At 43.3% G+C, this 23,462-nt stretch overlaps 1 protein-coding gene across 1 annotated transcript; it reads right to left on the bottom strand.

Moving 5' to 3' along the window:
- Nucleotides 1-1,429: 1,429 nt before the first annotated feature.
- LOC129601833 (uncharacterized) lies at nt 1,430-23,363 on the bottom strand. Its single transcript, XM_055500741.1, has 16 exons — nt 23,190-23,363; nt 22,524-22,769; nt 22,013-22,413; nt 21,788-21,939; nt 17,340-17,516; nt 16,378-16,475; nt 15,997-16,098; nt 15,653-15,923; nt 11,276-11,932; nt 10,960-11,204; nt 10,822-10,900; nt 10,510-10,734; nt 5,729-6,124; nt 3,902-4,652; nt 3,651-3,840; nt 1,430-1,793 (listed from the first exon to the last, which is right to left on the bottom strand). The coding sequence occupies exons 1-14, from the start codon at nt 23,273-23,275 to the stop codon at nt 4,611-4,613; spliced, it is 3,177 nt and encodes a 1,058-aa protein (XP_055356716.1). The 5' UTR covers nt 23,276-23,363; the 3' UTR covers nt 1,430-1,793; nt 3,651-3,840; nt 3,902-4,610.
- Between the last annotated feature and the right edge of the window lie 99 nt (nt 23,364-23,462).

The following is a 23,462-nucleotide window of genomic DNA, read 5'->3' as shown; positions in this document are numbered from 1 at the left end:
TTAATATGGTAAATCGGCCGTCGTTACGTCACAATTAATTTTTAATTTGAATTAATTATTTTTGCCGTGGGAAAATCGGCAAAAATTCCGGAAAAATTATGAAAATTTATTTTTCGCCGACCAAAAATTAATTTAGCCGGGGGAAATTAACTCCTGTAATTTTCCGTAAATTTAGAAAGGTTGTTAACCGAGGCTCAGAGGGTCTACACCGAGGCTCGAGGGTCCGGCCTAGTAAGGCTGGCTAACCCTATTTTTACCCTAAAAAGATGTTTTTAAGCCCGTTTTCTCGGGTAAAATAGTTTAGCCAAAACTACTTTGGTCCGGTGAAAAGGAAAGTTGCCCAGCTATATCGGGTTTTTAGAGGCTCTACGAGGCTTACCGAGGGTCAGTCGACCCTATTTACCGGGTAAATCCGCGTGAGTCCGCTTGTTGATCCGGTGAATCCCGCGCTAGTATAGTTGCGGCCTTGCGGGTGCCACTTAAGGCAAAGGCGACCCCGATTTATGAGGCTACGAGGGTCCGCTGGGTCCGTGCCGTACGTTCTGTCCGGGGATCCGCGGGAACCGCTAATCAACCCGGGCAAAGTCCGTCCAAGGGTTGTCCGCGCGAGGAACGTTCCGTCCGCGCGCAAAAAGAGGGTCTGCCGAGGCTTTCTGCCCGCAAGAGAGAGAGAAGAGACCAGACCGTTCTGGCTGGCGGCGATCAGATGGGGATAGGAACCGTTGGTTCTCCCCTGTCTTCACGTCGGCCGTTACGGAAGTAAGTCTACACCGTGGTCTCAAAGGGGTCCGTTGAAGGAAAACTCAACGATATGCTATCATGTGACAGCTGGCGAACAAAGGCTCACAATAGTGAGAGAAGGCTTTATTGTGAATAGCAATAAAGTACAGGAAACCCAAACACAAAGGCTCGATGTGAGCTGGAACATGAAAATCACCGAATGTCAGCTAGTGAATGAAAATGAACGGCACATCGAGCCGTAACATGGGAAAATGCCTAATGCGGCACTGGGCAGATCCAACACGAGCGAACGAACGCTGATAGGCCGAGATGTGGAAAGGAGGCGTGGCTCCGCCTACATCGAGGCCGATGATTGGCCGAGACGTAAGGCTGGGCGGAAAGCTGCCTGAGTCGAGGCCGATCTAGCGCTCGACAGCAAGTGCGACTCGGTGTGAGTCAGCACACCGGAAGCGGGACTGTCGCTGGCTGCCTACTCGTAGGCTGCCATAGCGACTGGCCCAACATTCGTTTGTTGCAAAAGTTATAATAGTGGCTGGTTTGCTCTACTACAATGTACCTTTATTAAGGATCATTGGATCAACAATTAACAAACGGAAAAGTGATCATCAATACCAAACTAGTCGTGCATTCCCGAATCCTGAGAAATTTATGGTCTTCTGCTTGAACAAGACACAAAGTGCATGGCTGAAAACAACCGGCAAAATTCTCTAGAATGTTCCCAGGACGGACAATTGTAAAAGCAAAGACTACCACAGCACACCACACAACGCGCTTAAATTGATCCAAGTCACTTCACGTTCGTTTGGGGTTTTGGTACACTCGTAAAAGTACGTTCCGACTGGTATGTGCCCTTCGTAACGTGCGTATACGCCGCTCGCTTGTTGCTGATTTATTAGGACTTCCATAGGGTTATTAGGGTAAATGGATGCAATAAAATCCAGGACAGCAATCGGCAGCTTTTTTAAATGCTGGTTCTTGTATGTTGCCGACGCCATGCCACTTGTGGACGGGATGGCGTCAAAGTCAAATTGCTCCCATGTTGCGCGATTATACTGTAAAATCAAAAATATGTCCCATCAATTAAACAGAATTGGAAATACTGTAGCTGCTGGCTCAAAAGGAGCTGGGCTCCTGAAGAGTCGTGCAGTGTACCATTACCGCACCGTTTGAGACATACTGATAGGCTTCCGCCATATTTAACTCTGGAGACGACATTGCAGTATTCAACTTAACTTTATTTTCAGTATGGCACATCTTACTTCACAAACGAGTAATTGCACTCTCCCTCCGGCACAAGTTCTGGTGTTCCCTGGATTTGCTGCGCCTACTGTCTTAGTTGGCTAGAATCCGGGCCGTAGGAAGGGTATAGGCGCACTGGCCCTAGCCTACCCCTCCTAGGGCCAACTTTTGAATTAAATATGTGCCCAAAACCGGCGCACGCTCGCACGGGCGCAAAATTTCTGAATTTTGCAGCGTGGCAGTAGCTTACGCTTACGCTTTCTTATTTTTTCTTTGATTTTACAAGTTCATTATTGTTTTGGGTTTCTTAATTTAGTCATAACAGGTGCAGACTTTTAGGCGCCAGAATCTGTCGACTGAAGTCACACCTTAACCGGCTAGGGCCTCGGTTGATGCTGTTATCAGTGAGGTTGCCCTTAGGCTGAAACTTAAAAACAGAAAAACTTTTTTAAAAAATCGTGTTTAAAAAAAATCCAAATATCAAATTATAAGATACGTGATTTCGGTGAAAATTAGGAAAAACAAGTGCAAAGCCGAAATGCAGCGTGTCCGAGGTGAACGGCGGCCGAAGTAAAGGGCGACCGAAAATTTGGCCGAAATGAGCAAAGCCAAAATAGAAACAGCCGAAGCGATCGGGAGCCATGACAGGTCATCACAAGGTAGTGACAACCGCAGTACAGCAGGACTTTGTTTGGGTGGGTCTATGATTCATAGCGCATCTCGCTATGGTACGGCTGCTCAATCGCACGAGTGGGCTGGCACCGCGACATTTCGCCGCGGACAACTGGTCGCAGGACTTTCGGTCGCAGACATTTCGCCGCAAGGCCATTTCGCCTCGCGACGTTTCGTCGCAGGACATTCCGTCGGTAGGACTTTACGCCCCGGGACTTTCCGTCGCATGGACGTTTCGACGCAAGGAGATTCGCCGCAAGGATATCTCGACGACGCGACATTTCGACTAACCGCTAAATAATTTACTAAGCTAACTCCAAGAGTCAGTATAGGGAACAATAAAAAAACAAAATCAAGCAAACAACCTAAGAAACCCAAGAAACCTAAAAACCTAAGACACCTAAGAAACTTTAGAAAGCTAAGAAGCCTAGAAATCTAAGAAAACCAAGAAACCTAAGAAACCTAATAAATCTTAGAACATCTAAAAAAGCACAAGAAGACCTAAGAAAGACTAAGAAAGCCAAAGAAAAACTTAGAACAAGCTTAAAAAACTGAAAAAGTAGTAAGAATTAAACGCGGTGAATTACTTTGCGGCGATAAGTCGCATCGTTCGAATTGTCCCAGGACGAATTTTCCGCAACCAGATGTCTTGCGCCGAAATTTCGCAAAGGTAAAACGTCTCAAAGCATAATGTCCCAAACCGAAGTGTCCCAGCGTCCGAAGGTCCGGCGGCGAAATGTCTTCGCGGCGAAAAGTCGCGCGTCGAGTTTGAGTGCGGCGAAATGTCACACTCCCAATTGTCCGGGTGCGGAGTGGGCACGATGCAGTGGCCACGCCTACCTGTACCGTACGCAAAGCCTCCTCGTGAGGTGGGGTTGCTAAATCATAACTAGATTCGCTCAGAATCTGATACCCACTCTAACTGGGTTGCCTTTGATGTGCAGCTGGCCTTTAATACAATGTAGCACAAACTTTTCGACGCAAAGACGTTTTCATACCGTGATTTTTGTTTTTTCGCTATTGCTGTACAAGTCCTGCATGATGCCATAATACGCGCGGATCCATTTTGGTGGCTTATTGGTCGCAGGAATGTCTTGTTCCAGAGATTGGCTGTTTAATTTACGCCGTATATTATTTTCAGTGAAGGTGAGGATATAAGAAGGAAATGCCTCGTAAAATTTTAGCCACCTAAAAGAACAACCTTTGTAGGAATCAAAATCACAAGCGACTGAATGCGGAGTCGCATTACTTGGTTTGCTGATTGGTTTGCTGATCCGGTTCATGTTTATCAACCCACTGCATCACTGCTTGGATCAGCTGCTGGCGCGCTTTAACGTACCAAGGCCTCTCCAAGATAACTAAACAGCAGTCCTTTGGTATATCTTCCATTTTTGTTGTTTTGCTCACCGGAAATTCAGCTCCAAGAACAGTGTATCCTGCTTTCGTAGCACTTTTACAAAAGTCATCAAACGAGTCGGTGTTAACTATAGGCAGCTGGATCCCTGTCCGTGATTGCGCGTCATCATTTTGAACAGTAGCGTCTACAGCTGCATCTATGTCGTGTGTATATATGTATGAATGTCCAGGTTGAATGCTGGTGCTCGTTGTCGGCTGGTCACAGGTTGCCGGAATACGGTCTTTAGAACATGGTAAAATATTTAGTGCACTGTCCGTTGCACTGTAAAGCTCTGAAGGGATTTCCGTGTTGGGTTTAAAAAACCCACGTACTCTACCATCTTTGCTGAATGCGCAATCCATTTGGCTTATTACGGCTTGATTTCCAGTATACTGGCAGCCTGAGATATCCTTACTCCAGTTCTCTTCGAACGTGTTCTGATAGCCTCCAGTTAATAGCAGACGAACAATGTCAAATACTTCCGTGTCTTCATAACATCTTATCATCATCGCGTTGATAAAATTAGGAGTGGTGTATTTCGCAGTCACTTTCGGGTTTCCTATTATATCATTGCTCCACGATATCCGACCTGCAGCTTCGTGATCTACATAAAATTCGCAATATCATCACTAACGTGAAATTATGTAAGTCAGTAGCTAATAAAAATTCAGCGAATCCAACATTTTAGACGTTAATGTAGCAGATTTGTAACTTTCCAAATCAAAACACACCATATCAACTACTGTGATACTTCCATAACTAAAATTCAAGAAATTCAAGTCCTTTCTTAAAAGTCGCGCTAGTTATTCCTTTACTCATGCAAGTGAGGATTTCTTTGGGTGAAGTAACGGATTGTCGAAAAGCTTTCAGGATTGTTAATATAATATCCTCTCTCGTGTTCTTTTCAAACTTTTCGGGATTCTCGTGTTCCAGCGCCTTTGCAGTACGGTGCATGAATTCAGTTAATGAATTGTTACAGTCTTCTCGAAACATTTTGAGAGCTCTTTCGACTTTGTTGGCAGTTTCTGTTTGTAAGCCGTTTCCGAATCCTTCAATCAACCGTACAAGTTCTTTTATGATAATGGCAGCCGGATCTGGCGAAAGGTCGCACGTTAAATGGAACGTTCGAAGAATTAGCTTAATATCAGTTTTATGATTTCCCAGTAACTGCTCGTTGTTTTTAAGGAGCTCTCCACAGAAGTTCAACAGAATATTGTCGGCTTCTTGTTGATACTTTTCAATTACATCATCAGTTTTGCCATCTCCCGCTGAGTCAGACGTACGAGGTTCTAAAAGTTTCCTTGCAGCATTGAAAAAATAATCGCGAATTTCAGAAACTGGTAGGAAATCGTTAAGCTTGACTCCTTTGTCAAAATTCCGGCTTTGCAGTGTCGAAGTTTCCGTCTTCAAAGCGGGAAATCGCAACGTGATTGTTTTAAGAAACCCAGTGTTCGCTTCGGAAAACCTTTTCAGGATTTTTGTAACATCTTCCGGTTTTGGAAAATCATTGACCGGATTTCCTTTGCCCTTAACAGTTTCAAAAATCCTGGTCAAATCTTCTTTTGCTTTTATGACTGAATCTTCCGCTTCGAATACGCGGCCGTCTGTCTGGTACAGTATTTTGAAGAACCTTATAACGCGCTCGTGATTTCCGTCCAACTTGCTGATTATGTCACCTACTTCTTTGACAGCCTTTTTAGCATATTCGCCATCCCGTCGGCGAAATTCCAGCAGATTGTGCTTTAACGAAGGTTCAATTGGCTCACGGTAGCTTATATGTGACGTGGAGCTGCGGTTCCTCCCAGAGTTGATTTCGTTTATAGCGATTTTAAGTTCGTTTGTCAAGCTGATTGTCGTTTCCCAGTGCTTTTTAACAAACTCGGTCACAGCAGAGGTTGCTCGAACAGCGTTGCGGTGCCGGCAGAAATGTTGTGATAATGTCGAAAAAACAGCATCGCCGGCTGAATGGGAGCTGTCCAAATGTTCGCTTGGCGGCTCGTTTGCGTCGATGACGATGCAGGATCTGGCCAATGCCACCTTAACAGCAGCGAGGTGGCTGTCATCAAACGGAGTACCCTGTAATAGAAAAGCACTGCCTCAGCTATCTGAAAGAAATTGCTTTGGCCGAAGTTATGAGAAACATCTCACGTAAGATCTCCCGCAAACGAGATCGTTAGACGGCAGAACCCACTCTGGCTGGCGGAGTGCCATACCAGTATATTATTCTCAGAATAGCTAAAAGTTAGCGATTCAAAAATGCGTTTAACCCTGTAGAACCGGCGTGGGTCATGGTGATCCACGCACTGGTAAAACCATTAGATATCGTTTCTTGTTGGCAACGCATTGGGATATTCATAAGGGCTGTTCTTCTGTATCATTTCTGGCAACATTTAGACCGTTTAATTTTTTGAAAAAAAATTTGGTTCAGTATGATTACGCTGGGTCGTGGCGACCCAGATTTAACGTTCATCCGGTTGCAAAATGTTTGAACATATCTTTACCATTCAGTCAAAGAACATGAAATAATTCCCACTCAAGCAGAAAGATGTATACTATCACTCAAAATTTTTACGGCTGTAATACATTGCTGTTCTAGGGAAGAAAAAAATCAGATCCGCAACCGATCAACAATGTGGTTACGTAAGCAAATCTGTCTGACAAAATCGCCAATTGATGTGCCTGGGTCAATTGACCCATGTTCGGGTAGAATCGTCTCTGAGATACGTTCGGTTCTATAGGGTTAACAGTGCAGCAGACAGAGAGTACAAGCTGGTTACACATGTAAAGCTAAGTGACACTTGGCTACCGATCACTTGGGCCATTTGCATTTTTTTGCCTTTGCTCATTCCACACAGACTTAATCGGGCTAGTCTGTCTGCCGAAGTGAACGTATACCGGGTAAAAATGTAACGCGGCCGTAGGCGAGGTATAATTAAATCGAATCTGGTCACCACTCTACCGATACCCACGCAGCATTTTTTTGTTTTTTTTTCTGTGCCTGGCCCGGCAGTTGCCGTTGCCCATTTTGCTGTACACATAATCGGCAGGAATATCCAAAGGAATTAACCTTCTGCCCGTTTAAAGTGGTATCTGCCATGAATTCTGCTGTCCGGTGCATCAAGCGATTCCGGTAAACAGCCTAACTATATTGGGGACCAATATTTTGCCCACAACTCTGTATCTGCACTGACCGACAAAATGTTTACCGGCGTCTTGCTTAAACGACAAATTGTTGAACGACATCATATTTCCGACGAACACTTCTAAACACTGCCCACCTTCTTTTTTTGTTATCTCTGATTAATGAATCCAGTAGACGCTGTTAAGCTCTCCAGCCGTAAAGGCTAACGAGTCGGTGCCAGAAGAACGTTGGTCAGCGAATGCGCCAAAACGCTAAATGGCGGTAATTGATATACCGTTGAGCGAGTAGTGAATTGCAGCAATGAATCGGTCAGCGAATTCTGGAAAACAAAACGATGGCCATAGAATCAGTGGGTTTCCTTTTAATTATCTAACACCTTTGCTTAAATGGCCTTTGGCAGGCCGTGCCACTTCGACAAAGACTACTGACTGCAGCAAGAGCGCATTCTGACAAAAGGTCAAGATGCGAATGAGCCGAGTGATCATCAAAACAAAACTGCAGGGTGTTCGATCGTAACCAAATCAAAATCGCAACCAAAATCATAGCCAGAAATTTTTGTCTAAAAACTTTACAGCCCGCAGTCCGCAGAGATCACCCAATGTTGGGCAGAAAAAAATGACGACGGGTTTTTGTACAGACGTAACGTCATTTCTTATAGGACTAAATTTTCTTTAAGCGTTATCAGCCAGTGCACATAAGAACTCAAGTGTGCAGATTCATATCAATTAAAAGCTTTAGATTTAAAAAATTTTAAATGATCAAAAATTTCAATCCAAAATCGTGACAGTTACTAGCGATCTTAAGTCGTGCGTTAAGTGTGCCCGAAACAGTCAGCAGAAAGATCGAAGAAGTCACCAGGGATCCGTGTTCTACGGCCTTTTCAAGGCAACGTTTAGGTCTAGCGGTAGTCCGTGGGAATTCAACGGCTGCCTTGGGTAGACTTAGCCTATTGCTCAAGATCGCTAAGATTGAATTTGAAACTTTATCCAATATAATCTCATAAAAATGATTTTAATTGGGATTTCTTTTTTAAAGGCACACCCAAGCGCCAAACTTTTCTTAATTTACCGTAAACCGCCCCCCTCCCCCGAAATTATCGCCCGGGCGCCTAATAAGTTGCGACGTCGCGTTTTTTAGTCTGTTGTCGGGACTGTCTTAATTGTGCATAGGGCTAATTTAGTTATATTTCCCTTGTTCACAAGTCATGATTTTGAATTTCCTAACAAAAATCTTGGCTACTAAATTATTCCAGTAATCTTCATGCACATTACTCTTGTTAAAGGTAAAATAACGTGAGCGAGTTATTCATTTAAATATGCACACGGTTCCCCGCTCCGGTTAAACGCGCGCTACCTTATAAGTACATTAGACGCTCATCCGCAATAAACGCCCCTAAGGGTTTTAAGCGCCACTCCCGAAGCTCTCGAAAAAATAAAAGCCCAGGGCGTTGATAGCGGATTTTACGGAATACGGTATGTGAAACAAAATTGTTTGCCGAACAGACTTCAACAGAGATAGTGTTTTAATCTATTTTCCGTATACATGTTCACTGTTCAGGAATGCTCGGGTCCCCAGCTCATCTGCGCCACACACTACGGAGAATGTTTCCGCCAAGTTGAGCCAACACAGAAAATAATTCCTCCCAAATTTCACAAATTTCTAAACACCTGAAATCTGTTGTTGGTAGTAGCAAGCGAAGATTCAGAGTCTGTTTAGGTAAACCCCGCGAGAAAAGCACAATACCAGCGATAACAACACTGAGGAAGAAAAGACGGGAAAAGGCCTAATACTCGTAAGTTCACGAGAGATGCCTCTAGCGAAAGTTGTGCACCGTGATACCACCGCAATACATTAATTTTTGCCCATCTCTTCTTTAAATCCGCTGTTAATCTCTTTACGTGCGGTGTGCTGCAACCACTTCTTATAAAACGCACCTTGAAGCTGCAGTTGTTTCCAGGGAGCAAAAGCTCGGAAGACGTTAATTAGAACTGTCCCGTGGCACGCAGCATAAGAAAACAGTGTCAGTAGCTCTAATCTGAAAAGAATGAATATGCGCTACATAGTGAGGGACTGAACTATCTAACACACCTCACAACCGAGATTTCTGAAACACATGGTTATGGTTTCAAAGGGTAAATTCGATAACTGCTTCCAGTTTAATCTGAATCCCCTGCAAATTTTGCTTGCGCGCGCTTGAAACATTGGATTATGTGATCAGTTGCTTCATCTCATTCTAAAGCCAAATGTTTTGCATGAATCTGCTAAAACCGTAAGTAGTAATACTAGGTATGAAAAAAATTATGACCCCGAAATATGCCATTTCATTCAATCTCAAAAGAGGTTTTCTTGCATGACATGTCGCGTCAGTCGGTAGAGTCGACCAAGTGCTAATGGGAGAGGCCAGCTGCTGTGTCTATGCAGTAAGCGGTACGCTTCATGAAGGTTTCGTGAAACCTGTAGTTTGTGTCGATAATGATTGCAAGACTATTAGTCTTGCAATCATTATCGACACTAACGTAAACAAGTACCGTATTTTTCGAAATTAACGCCTCCTCCAAAATTGAAACCTCCTCTATCATATAAGCCTCCCCCCACTTTAGTTCGAAAATTTAGTAGCCTCCTCCGCATTAGAAGCCTCCCTCCATATACGGTGTATAGCAATAACGCTAGTTTAAATGCTTCGAAAATTTAAAAGCCTCCTCCGCAATATAAGCCTCCTCTGTCGTATAAGCCTCACCCCGGGCACCTTCGAAAATTTAGAAGCCCAGGGCTTATAATTCGAAAAATACGGTAAGCTGTGTTTTCAGAATCCAGAATTCGTGTTGAAAATCAGAATATATTGAATAAATATTCTCCTAACGCGCAGTCGCGTCACGTTTTTCCGTTCGCGGCTGTCGCATAAGGTTATACTGATTGCCAGAGCTAGAATACCGCCTCGTGTTCTGCAAAATCCAAGTTGATTTATGGATGCAGTGTGCTGGAAAATTGCGCAGTCCGCATGCTGTGGTACAATATTTTTTAAAACGCTCTAGTTAAAACGTTTGGCGGGGCAGCGAAAACCAGAAGTTATACTGTAGCGGCTCGATCAAGTGGCATCAAAGAGTTTGTGTACGGGAAATCAGCATTTGCAAAGTGTGCACTGCTCGTTTTTGCGAACGCCTGAGCAGCACACGCTGCGTGTATGCTGTTTTCCCGTACACCAACTTTGTGGTGCCCCTTTATCGAGCCGCTACAGTAACTGCCGCCTTTAAATTGTGGGCCAAACCAGAAATTGTCATCCGACTTAGCACAGAACATGCGAACCTCTGTAGTACCTTACCTTTACGAAAAGCACGTCAGGAAACTTCTTCATTGAGGGTGCTTCTAAGTTCAAAAAGTTTTCGTCGGCCAAAACTATAATTGTTGTAATTGCGATGGGAGCAGCTCGTAGAGGTTTGATAAAGCTGATTAACCCAATAGGAGAAGGGGTTCCATCCGATACGACGCATATTACGATATGGTCGCCACAAATGCTTTTTAGATTTTCGTTATTTGTGTCCGGGTCCTATTGCAGAGAAATTTATTCGTCAAAAATACCGATAATTACTGAAAAGTTAATGGCAAAGCAAAATCCATTTGAATTTTCACTAACTAGATACGTTATGTCCGAATCCGTTGATCTTAGCTGATATTGTCCCGTAATATCGCATATTTCCTCTTTTCCAACCTTCCTGAATCACACAAGAGACAATTGTAAAAATCGGAATAATGTCTGCACAGCGTGACTTACGACAGTTCAACTCCAATCGTCCTTTTGTTGATAGCTTGTCGTTCTATCGGACAGAATGGCGTAATCGATACTCTTTTACAGTTGGAGTTGGCGGGCCAGTGGATGAATTGCTTTACACAGTTATCCGTAACACAAAACACCTGGGTTCCAGTTTGGAGAATCAGATTTTCTCGTGGACACAAATGATATTGCCCTTCTTGTAGTAATGCGAACGGAGTACCAATCTTTAGTTCGGTAAAAATTTCCTGAAATATAGACGTAGTTTATTGACACCGAGGCAGTATGAATTACAATACCAGCACGCTCTTTAGGATACCTGTATATCTTGGTAGATGACATCGTTTTTGGAAGCGGCGCTAGTTCGCTGACTCCCTGAAGTATCAGTGCTTGTCAAATTGCTGCTTTCTCTTGAAGGAGCATTGGTGTCAGCTTTGGAAGTGTCGCTAGGTGGTAGAAGCAGTTGCGTCTCAGAACTTTCATTGTTCGCTGAATTGCTCAAGCTACAATCACCACTCTTGTTCCCAGACGGGGCCTGGAGCCCTGATCCACCTGCCATAGCGCCATCGCTTGCAGCGACTGCAGTTGACCTGTGCACAAGTGCCTCATTGATTGCTGGGTTTTCGGCTGGAGTGGATGAAAGAGGTTGCATTTCTATCGCGTTATGACTACTGGAAGCAGAATGATCAATGATCACAACCACATGTTCATTCTTTTTGGTTGCGGTTGTCAAACTGCTGGTTTGTTTTGAAATGGCTGGTTTGGTCGGTTCGACGAGCTTTATGAAATAAGATCGAATTGTTTGGTATCCTGATGGGTTGAACCAGTCGTGCACAACGTTAGTTAATGCGGGAGCAAAATTCCGTTGTGCCAATAGAGCAAACTGTATTTCGGGAATGCAGATTGCTCTGTCTGGTGCAGTGACATTGGTACCATCCAGCTCGGTTCTCCAGTTGGGAATGTCATAAAACAGATCCTGTAAAAGCCAAGTACAGGGCATAGTTTTATTGGAAAAATATTATAGCATTTCTTGTACAGCGCATGTGATTTTTTCCGTCTATTTTTAGGTAATGTGCAAGCTACTCGTACAAATGGCAAAGCGGGGAGAGATAAGGCCATAAGGGCATGTGGAAGTTCTCGGCTAGAGAGCAGAGGAGCTCCGGCAGCACAACCGGTGCGTGCGCTCTTACCGGTTCCATTTCCCTGCTTCTGAAAACCCAGACAGCGGAGCCAGCATGCTTCTGGAACCGGTTACGGTCCGCGATGTTTAGTTATTGCGTGAGCGACAGTTAGAAACAGGCGTGTTGGTCGAGACGGAAGTTAGGCTTCGGTGGCGGCGTCACTTCGTGGGTAGACCTCTTGCGGCTTGCTGATTCTGCTGTGGCTGCATTTGCCGTGACTGCTGGAGCCACGTGCATGCCTGCGGCCGTTGACGCAGGTCATTAAGCAGAATCCACGGCTGAACTTGCGGCAGACGTTCGTGGTTTCCGATGGTTATCCTTGCGAGTTACGCTGCTCCTGGCAGTCCGTAGCGATGTGGCCGATTCTGTGACAGCGATTGCACCTGGTGCGGCCGCTCCTATGTAGAGTTAGCGGCTCGTCGGGCAACTGTGCGGCAGAGTTACGGAACTCGATATCGTATTCCAATAAGCGCTCCAATTTAAAGCCGCGAGCCGGATCTGTCATCTCAGCGAAATTAGGTCGAAGTATTTGAGCAGTGGCAAAAGTAGTTCCGGTTTCGTATGCGTGTGTAGCCGGCAGAAAGGTTGACGGTCTTGACGTTCAATGAAGGTCATCAACCTTTCTGTTAAAGGCCATAAAACTTTCTTCTCAACATTTCTCTAAAGGTCAACAACCTTTCTTTAAAGAAATATTTAAAAATATTTGGGTGCTTAACCTGCAGAAAGCTGGATTGGCGAGTTTTTAAATGAAATCGCATCTACCAATCTGCCGAGCCAACCCGTCGGTGTCACTTGATCTATCAGTGCCACCACTCAGCCCATTCAGATTCATTGTGACAGTCAGTGCACGCCGTTAGTGATCCGGCAAAAAAGGCACTCTGTCGGCATGTCATCCAACATTTTTCGTCTCTCCGCTGAAATATTCCTTTGAGAAATTGTGGAGGTATGGAGGAAATTGTGGCTGTCTCCATAGACTCGTGCGTTAAACGCCAGTTTTTTTTCTCTCGTTAACGTCTCTGTAAAACCTCCGATCAACATTCCAAAAAGTGGAAAGAAAGTCTTTCAGAAGTTTTCTGGTACCCAATAAACTACTGTTGGCTGCTGATGACGTAAATCAAGGCATTTTGAATACAGAAAAACACAATTTGGATGCTACGCAGAGAACCTATCATAAGCAATGACTCTGATTCACGTTGTATGCTTCCAGCGGCATATATTCGGTACCCAAAAGCTTCTAAAAGTTTTCTCTACCTTTTACAATGTTGGGCATGAGGTTTTATCAAGACGTGCACAAAAAAAAGGCAATATGCTATGGAGACAGTCAGCTGATTTTCACCGTGACTTGATTCGCTTCTCGTCTACCTCTAGGTCTCTATTATATATTAAAATAAATTACTTACTGGGAAGATTAAAAAAGGATGGCATTGAGGCAGAGCGATAAATATACATACTGTACAAGCTTGTCCGGCAATTTCTGCCGGTTCAATACAGCGAAATACTGTACACAAATTTGCGTTTTACGCCAAACTCCATGCTACGACGCGCCACGCCACACTCTTGAATACGTAACTTGCAACTGGCTGGAAGGTGGGTTGGAGCACGCCAGATAGTAATTCAATGAGAATAACAGTAACTGCCTGACGGAAGGTGGCTAAAAAAACGGTCGGTGTAGTAATGGCCAATCTGACTGCGAAGCGCATTTAGGCGATCCGATAAGCGTAGTGTCGTGGCCATCGTTTTAAGCGCAAATTTCGCGCTAGCTGTAGCTTTACGATAGAAATTACCAGAAAAGCTTGTACATAATCGCATCCAGTTTTTTGCCGAGTCAGTGGCGGCGTGCATTTATTGTCACAATGAGCCTAAATGCTCTCAATGGTGTCATCGCTAGGCCATTTGACACCGACGGGTTGGCTCGGCAGATTGGTGGATGCAATATCATTGAACATCCACCATCCACCGATCCACCTTTCTGCCGGTTGCGAATGCGAATATTTTTAAATGTTGCTGAAAGTGTGAAACTAAGATAAGCTGCAATAAGATACTAGTAACAACTTAATGGGTCTTCGGAAGAAATCTCAGTCGACCTTTATTCTAATCGTTTTTATCGCTCTTGACTGATATCTCGGACAGGAAACTTTTGTGTGGGGCTTCATCTAATTAGTACTTGCAAAATTAAGGAACGACCTTTACAAAAGAAATTGACGGCCTTTCTAGAAAGGCCGATGGCCTTTAGAGAAAAGTTTGTCGAAAAAATAAATGGTCTCTAGGAAAAGGTTGATGACCTTTGACAGAAAGGTTGATGATCTTCATTGAGCGTCAACCAACAACCCGTCAATCCTCCTGTCGGATGCATGCGTGCGGTGCAGCATGTGCACAGAAAAGGAGCGCTTCCAGCTGGCGAGCGAGATCGTCTGCTTATTCTTTGTAGCGGAGCAGGCAGAGCACAATATGAGTGGAAAAATTTAGTTCCGGGGAGTAGTTCCGGCACCGGTCACGAGGCAGCATCAGCATGTTTTGTCTGAAATCTCACATGGCCAGGAGTTTGCCAGGAGTCCGGAGCATTCGACGAATTTGTGTGGGGTGGAGAGAGGGTTGCGGTATTATCGAAGCACGGAGGGACCGCTTTGATTTCTGGCGATTTCCTTGGTGTGTGCCAGTGTGCGTGTGTAGTCGGCAGAAAGGACGGGTTAACTGTTTACGATACGTAAACCATCCTGCCGGATCCGTAAACCTTTATGCCTGTGACATGCGTGTCATCCAGAAGATGAAAACCTTCGAGGTTCAACACCCTTTCAGGCGTCGCTACGGTCGATCGAAACCAAGAGGGTTGAAAGAGCTAATCGAACTGTTCCGACTGTGGCCGAGGAGGATGCCGCTTGGGAAGCTTTGTTGGCGTTGAGCTCGTTTCCATTGCCAAAGCAGTGTCTTCGTAATTCTTCTGAAGTTCTGGTTTGGTATTCCCTGTATGTACTTGGGCTTCCAATAACGTAAGCTGAATTCCAGTCTTTGATTCTCATCCAACACCATGGCAGCAGGGAGTTGCTTTTTAATTTGCTGGGTATTCGAAGAGGGAACTTGTTCTTGGATCTCGCCCCTTCGAGTTCGGGTTCTCCCATACAATAACGTTAATACAGTTTTTATTAGAATGTTTAATCAAGTGGCATGAGGGCAGTTCAGGCTGAGCATGAGGGCAAATATTTTAAAATATTTCCTTATAACTTTTTCTTAATAATTCTGGCTCTGCCAGTAAAAGCGCCTGCTGATGTAGAACATCTGAAGTCCCTTGGAATATGGGTTAAGACGAGGAGAAGAGCGCGCAAGGCCAGCGTATGGGCACAAAATAAAGTGATGCATTTTCTCTGTTCTACATTCAAAGGCTGCAATCAAATTCGGTTGCCAAGCGCTGAATAAATTCCTTCGCAGTTGCGCAAAAGAGAAGGAAAGCGCTCTCCCGAGGGGACCCTTTATAGTGCCCCCGCGCTCAATTAACAATAATCGCACCATCTTATCCTTACCTTGTTGTTCACCATAAGGACTTGAACGATTACACGGAGTGTCGGGCGGTGTTGTTTCAGCATGAGAACTTTAAGGTGGTTGTGATAATCTTCCTCTTGCGGGCTAGGTGCACTTTCGTTGGCAAAGACAAAGGCACACTGACAATTTTCTGAGATATTTTTGTCGATGTCTTTGTAGCTAAACACCGATCCAGAGACAATGGTCAAAGTTCGCTTGTGCTTTCGTGCTACAATGTGCATCTCTTCTGTTGCCCTTAATAGTACTGCGGACCTATGAAACCGAGCCGTATTAGGAAGAAGATTGGTACACAAAAAAGCGCATTTGCTCAGTAAAGGCGGCTTACTCTAAAAGAACCATGATGTTTCCTTCCACGTTGAAGTCGTGGAAGGCTTTGGCAAAGTGCTCTAAAGCCGTAGGACTAACCGATCCCAGTATCAGCACAAACCTGAACCAGCAAAGGTGATTCTGATAAATTAATCGCATGCAGTTTGCTGTAGAGGGGCGAAAATGGGTCTAGCCGAACCAGTCCCTTGTACTTCTGATGTCAGCCGGCTGGTGTTTTGCGATGTGGCTATACATGGCGCTTATATACCGCGCCTGATTTAACCGTATGTATTGCCGTAACGCCATACTCCAGGCGGGTGACGACAGCAGTACAGGGAACCGGGCCGAGTAGACTTGTTTGTCCCCCTATATGCAGCTCTCATGATTGTATTGTACATACGCTTCGTCTTTTTTTCTGTAAATTTTGCTAAATGAGTGCATCCGCAGAACGGTCGGCAGCTTCTTGAACATGTCCGGAATAAGTTGTGCGATGAAAAACTGCAAAACATTCATATTGTTTTGAGGAAGTGTGCCGATATATATTAACGAATTCGTGTACATGTACGAAAACTTTTACTTTGCGTACTTCAGATGAATGTCATAAACCAATGCAGAAATACAATTTTTGCATTGGTTTATGACATTGTACAGGAAGAAAATGATTTGAATACACGGGCGTGAAAAACGGCTTTTTGCCCGCAACATCCGGTTGGGGAATTAATGGGGACATACAATTCCAAAAGGTCAATAGCATAGAGAGCAGAAAGTCTCGTTAGCAATATATGATCTTCGAATTTTGCATGAAAACATACACTGGTTTGAATATCTTTTTAACATGAACCAGGTCCAAACCATAAATTTTTGACCTTTAAACAAAATTAAATTGAAAAGGTATTTTGAAATTCGAAAGAATGGTGGAAACCTAATTGGGTAGGGAAGCATATGTCTTCTCGCATCTAAACTTTTGGAATTTCATGTCTTCAGTAACGTTCCAAGCGCATGTTGCGCGCTACACGCACATGTATACAAATCATTTGGCTGCAGAATGTACGTAATAAACCATGCAAAATGGTATTAATTTTATGAGCGTGCGAAAGCGAAAATTTTAGTACCTCAACATGAATATGGATGTACCGGCACACTTCCCTTAACACAGGTGCTAACAGTGATAAAACCAATCATTTTTGGATTGTTGCTTTAAAACTAGTGTGTGACTGTGAACTATCCAGTACATTGAGATGAAAGGCTCAGTTAGTTTAAAAGTGCTAAAAAATTGTACTCATACACAGCTGACAAAGTGCTAGCAACAAAGAAAAAGAAAAACATCAAACTTATTTTCAATAATTCCAACGACAGCCTTACCCAGTTGACTGCTTGCACAATATATACGGATATTCTGGCGAACGTTGACTCGAGCTGAACTGAAACTACATCCACTAATACCATTTTCCCATATAGAAATGCTACGACCTTTCCATAAGTCAGGTTTCTTTGTACGTCATTGCCTTCAGAAGAATACGGGTCACCAATTATTTCCATCTAAAAGCGCAAAAATGAGATTATACGCACTCAGCTGTAAGAATTAACTTTGCTGTCTTTGCATTTCCAGAGTAACAGGGCTAAATTTTTTCTGAAGCACTTATAACCGCAGGATTTTGAAATATACTGGGGTCACACAAGCGACCAGCGAGCACATATCGCGAGTAACGGGTGGCCGAACAAAAGGGCCGTCTCCTGTGTTGGTTTGTTTCTCGCAGGCCCTATGTCGCATCGTAAACGGTTAAACTTTATTCGATAGAGAATTCTATTAGCTAAAGTACAAAACTTAAAGGTATCTGAAAAAATAAAGCCGTCTGCGTTTGCAATGATGAAAATGAAACTGTGTAAATTTTTCGTGTCCCAGCGCGTAAAACATAAAATCTTGTGCCATTTCTTCCCTGAATGGGTTTTTTCCAACTGTTTCATCAAGCGTAATACATTTTATTTTAAGAAAAAAAAGTTAAACATGCTGCATAGGCCGAACGAGTTATGCAGTCAGGACACATTGTAACTTTTCCCAAAAATGCCGGGTTTTTTATTTAGGTTTTTCAAGTATTTTCCGTTAAATATTTTGGCTTCTTGACAGGTTGCACGAAAAATACAGGTTTACCATTTAAATGTTGTTAGTTCATTGCCCTTTTGAGAAATTGAACCGGTTAAGCTTTTAGAATGTCGGTTAGAAATTTGCTCCCAAAACTCTGTTTGCCGGTTTCACCAGAATTACTCGTGCGGAGTCTCTGTTATTCAGCGTCCTGACCAAGCACGGTAGCTAGAATACTGCAGCTTCTTACAGTAACAAAGCGAAAAACAACCCTTCTACCCAAAACAGTAAAGCAAGATACATTAAAGTCGTTAGTTGAAAGCAAGAATTTTTAAATTAGAAACGGGTAATTTCATATTTTCGCTTACACGGCATCGTTCAAAACCAGCCAGATTTCCAAAACATTTCATAAAATATTTATCCTTATGAATTTTGACTGACTTAACTTTTTCATGTTAGACATAGATCTTCCGAATGAAACTAAGATAGCGTCATCATGTGTTGGACGGACCAGCGGACCCACTGCCATTTTGTTCAGCCACCAGGCACTTGACATCTTACATACCTATGGCTACAGCCTAAGGACAACCGATCACTTCGAGCTACGGTATCGGCTTTCCTCATTACGAGCAAATCTTTTCGGCCGCCGAACAATTTCGCCGCCACTCAACCACATTACTTTCGGCTAATACGTTCACCTAGTCGCCTTCCACAAATGTTGCTTACATTCCACCGAAACTGCCTTGTAATTTCATGTGTACAGTGTTAAAGATGCTATTTAAGAAAAGTAATAAAATTCGTGTGCACAGGACCAAATTTGTGTGCATCCACGGGAACGTGTCTTGGAGGGGCGCTTGTTCCGAAGGGCGCTTTCGCGCCCTTTGGAATACTCTTTTGGATTGCTTTCTGATATTGTGAAGCCAGAAATTTGTATAAACAGGCGTTTTTGCGTTCTACATCCGGTGGCGGATTTATGAGGGTAACATAATTCCTAAAAGTTTAAAGGCAATCAGGTGTATCAAAAGTATTATTAAGAACCGATTTTCTTTAATTTTGCACGTAATTCACGTAGCCATTTCCATGATTTGTTTTTCAAATTTTTAATTTATTTTAAATTTTTCGAAATTCTTTTTGAAATGGGGAAAACAGACTATATCAGTTAATCGGTGTAAGAACGATCATGCAAAATGTGGTGAATTAGTAAATTTGAAGGAGAGAACATTCTATAATGAGACTTTTGGTACACCTGAATACATTTAAACTTTTTTCAAATTTTTTTAGCCTCATAACTCCGCGACCGGATGTTGCAAGCGAAAACCAGTATACAAATTTTTTGAGTACACAATGCCAAAAATAATCCAAAAAAGTGTCTGGAAAGTGCATGAAAGCGAAAGTTTCCGCGAATTTATGGAAATTTGCTGCTGTGTACCGGGCCAAATCCCTTACTGGTAACTTATTATTAGTGGTAAGTCAAACAGTATCACATGCAACAAAGTAAGAAATAAAAAAAATGCAAAAACAAAAAAAGAGATGGAAGCAAAAACCCGAAAAAAGGAATAACCTGAATTTATCCATTTCTAATTAGAGGCTGTTGTTAAAACTAAATGACCGTAGGTCACGTTGCTGTTTCTGGTAGAGGGTTGTTTCTCGTCTTTTGTACTTACTGTAAAGAACTGCGATATCATAATGACCAGGTTTTGTCGACTACAGGAAGAAGAGAGAGCGCGTCGATTTGGTTCTCCTGAATTCTTCAATCAGGCTTTTTGAAAGAAATTTATAAACAACGCTCCGGGAGTTTATCTGGCGAGCATATGTATCTGATTGGACATTGCTTTTACTACGTATATCAGAACACAAGAAATGCTTGTTGTAGACAGTCTTGCTGCAAAAACTTTTAAAGCAATTTCAAAAAAATAGTAATAGGCATTTTTTTGGGAAAGTCACAAAGTTTTCAGCCTGCAAAACTGACTACCCGAGAATATGATGAAATAATAAAAAAATAAATAAAGCCCTGCGAAGCCAAGTTGGGACAGTTTTTCTCAAAAATTTCGCATGAACCACCTGTCACCAAACAAAAGCTTATCAAATATGTACGTTTTCTGTTGTGGGTGTCCAACATCTTTTGCACTTCAGGATACCATGTTAAGAACATTCTCTGGATTGTGGTGAAATAGAAACTAGGACAGACTAGCTTAAATAAGTTGTTCGACCCATCGAACTTATTAACCCTCGCCCTATTCAAAGTTTGTTTAAAAGCTCTGTGGATGTCGTGGTCTAAAAGCAATAACTTTAAACTGCTTGCCTTCCATTTCTTTGCGAATTAGTCTATGTGCCTGCCCATTTCGATCAGGCGTCTGTGACCTTTACAGCTTGAGTGCAGACACCAGTACACTGGTGAGTGACCTCCTCTGAATGCTCGCCGTGCAGTCGTTCGGTGCCTTATGTAAATGTTTTTGAAAAATCTTGTTCAGGAGGTCCTGGGCGTCAATCTAAGTTTTACTATTTGCACAATAAGCCCGGGGTATTCTGGACCCACTGTTCGGAAAGCAGCTACAACCGTTTATCCCTGGCTTTGTCGGTGTTTTGTTCCACTTATTCAGCCCAACGATCTCCCCGCTTGAGCAATATATTTCTGTCAAAACCGTCAAAATCGTATTATGTTATCCATGGGTCATCCATGAAAAATAATAATTCGAGGTTACCACATTCTGTGCGCTAGGCAATCCTATTGTTGGGAAGGCGCGTTACAACATACCTGTCTATGGGAAATACACCTTATTTAGTGGCTACCGCAGGCACGGGTGGAGGACAAATTTTCTGCCAACTTGTAACGGACACCTTCTGGGCCCCTCAACAGTTTGCAAAATCTCCCAGGGAAAAATATCTGTCGGTGAAGTTTTTAGAGGGACAGCTGTAAGAGCCCCAAATCCGACCACCACCCCATCCCCTAAATCACCGCTTGGCTCGCTGTCGGTATGCTAAATCGTACCGGTTTTGACAGTTCCGGATTTTTAATAAAAAGTTACACTAAACTGTAAGAGCGGGACGCTCCGCCCTCCTGAGTAGCTATTCGCTGTTTCTGGGGATTTCCACCCCGCACATTGCTGCGCTGTTTGACGGATCTGCAGCACAGTCGCACTGGCTGCAGAATCCTTCCTTGTTAGTCTGGTGTTGCCGCGCCACGGAGCGCATTAGATTTCGGCGTCAAAGCCTTATCCGGGTTCACTGCTGTTCCGCTGTCGAGGCTACCTGTGGCGCCCATACGGCGCCCGGTAACAAAACATATTATAAGATAAAAGTGAAGCGACGAATACAAGTATTTCTAGAATTTATTTTATACAACTGTCCCAACTTGACCCGGCAGGGTTGTACTAAAACAATGTGAGAAAGCTAGAAGAAAGGAAGCAGAATGTAGCAACAAAAGTTACCTAGCAAAAAGTTTCCTTCTGAGTTGAGATTCTAATGGTCAAATGGTCAAAGCGAAGTTCGAAAACGGTTGTAGTCAGTGTAAACTGTAAGAGCACTGGCTACTTGGGCTAGTATGAGCACGGGTCACCATTACTGCCTGCTGTTCCACGCATCCTCCTCCTCCCCCCCCCCCCCCCCCGCCTGGAATTCGAAGTATTTTCTTTACTGGCGCAGCAAGAAAGTGTCCCTCTATCTTTCGTTCCGAGGAATAAAGACTCAAAAATACGATTTGTTGAAATACTGCGAAGTCTAAGCAACTAACCAGCTGTATCCAGGCAGCAAAACAGAAAAAGGAACATACGATTCGCGTTGCACGCCTGACGACGATGGCATACGCAATTGGAATACCCGTAAATACACCCAACAGCTCGTCGCCAGCCCATACAATACATAGTAATCGCAAGAACTGCAGACCTGAAAGTACACAAACGTTTTCCGTAATTCTATGGAAAAATGCAAGCATCAGCAAAGTAAAAGAAAAACTCACTTAGCCATGTAAAATTCCAACAGTTCCAGTTCGAAATTCTGTTTCGACCGAAAATATAATCGATTTCGTAAATAAGCAAGAGGACGTTCACCGCATTGACCACAAACTCCCAGTTTCGAAGCCATCGCGACATTTCGGCTTTTACCGAGTCCCATGTTTTTCTCCATGACTTTAGGGAAGACGACGATGTGCCGGCGACACGTTTTCTGCAGGTGACACTCTGTGAAACAAACAAAATGCTCGTTTTATTGGGAACCAACAAAATTGCACTCGGAACGAAAAACACCTGCAAAATCTTTAAAACCAGCAAGATTAACAATAAACTGTTTATGATTAGATCCATGAAGGTAATTTTCCAGTACTCATCGTCCTGCTTGCCGTACCATCCGGTTTTCACTTTCCTGCAAGTTACACCGCAATAACTTTTTGAATTATTATCACACCACTGTACAATAATTTTGAAGCACCGAAGAGCTTTGGATACCGCTGTGCCCGCAGACGAGTAGCGTACCTGTCGTGGTACCAATACGGGATGAAGAAGTTTATGACCAAAGACACCATGTTTCCGATGAACACAACAACCCCACGAAAAATCACGAACCAGGACTGTTTCTTCTTAAACGCTGCTAACTGTTTCTGAATTTCAGAACAGTGCCGAATCAGAAAATCAGCAAAAAAAACAATCAACACCAAACCTCCTGCCAAAATTGGGGCCATATAATGGTAAAGCCATGGTAGCTGAGCAAGCGTTGTGTTGCTAAAAAATGTAAAACAATTTGCTATCTGGTATGGAAAAAAACGGCAAAATCTTATTGCGATAAATACAACCTTCAAGCGTTGAAACGCTTTGTGGCAAATAGCGGGAGTATGCAGAAATGCTAGTGCGTGAAAAATGATAGTGCATATGCTAATTCCCAATAACCGGCATGCTAACAGGAAGCGCAGCTTCATTGCGTTCGATGGTGGCAAAAAAAAGACTAACCTGACTAACCTAGCAAATTTGCATAATATTGGACAAATAGTGGAAATATCCTTTTACATATACCAATCAGAAATTCTTCCTGAGAGGTTACTCATTGCTGTCTACTTGTTAGTACTGCTTTACTTGTGCAGTTTACCTGATATGTAAATAATCATGGAATTATAATAAAGAATTAGGAAAATTGCGCAGACTTACCTTATCTCGGCGCACGATTCCCCCGTTTCATTGTTGGTATAATTTGCCATATAAGATCTGTTGAGCGAAGAGCTGTGTGTCTCCATTACAAAAACTAATCCGCGCGGCAAATTATTCCACAAAAATTGAAAAAATTTTAAATTGAAGGTGCTGTAGAAGCGGGAAAATTTTAGAGTTCTGAAACTCATACACAGCTAACAGGACTGATTACGGTTTATGTACAGCTTGCAGTGCCGGCAACGTCGAGCTGTGTGAGTTTTAAATGCTTCGTCT

This window comes from Paramacrobiotus metropolitanus, unplaced genomic scaffold (genome assembly GCF_019649055.1).
Source record: "Paramacrobiotus metropolitanus isolate TYO unplaced genomic scaffold, Prichtersi_v1.0 Parri_scaffold0000283, whole genome shotgun sequence".
Taxonomy (NCBI): Eukaryota; Metazoa; Tardigrada; class Eutardigrada; order Parachela; family Macrobiotidae; genus Paramacrobiotus; species Paramacrobiotus metropolitanus.
This window is presented reverse-complemented; position numbering and strand designations above follow the sequence as displayed.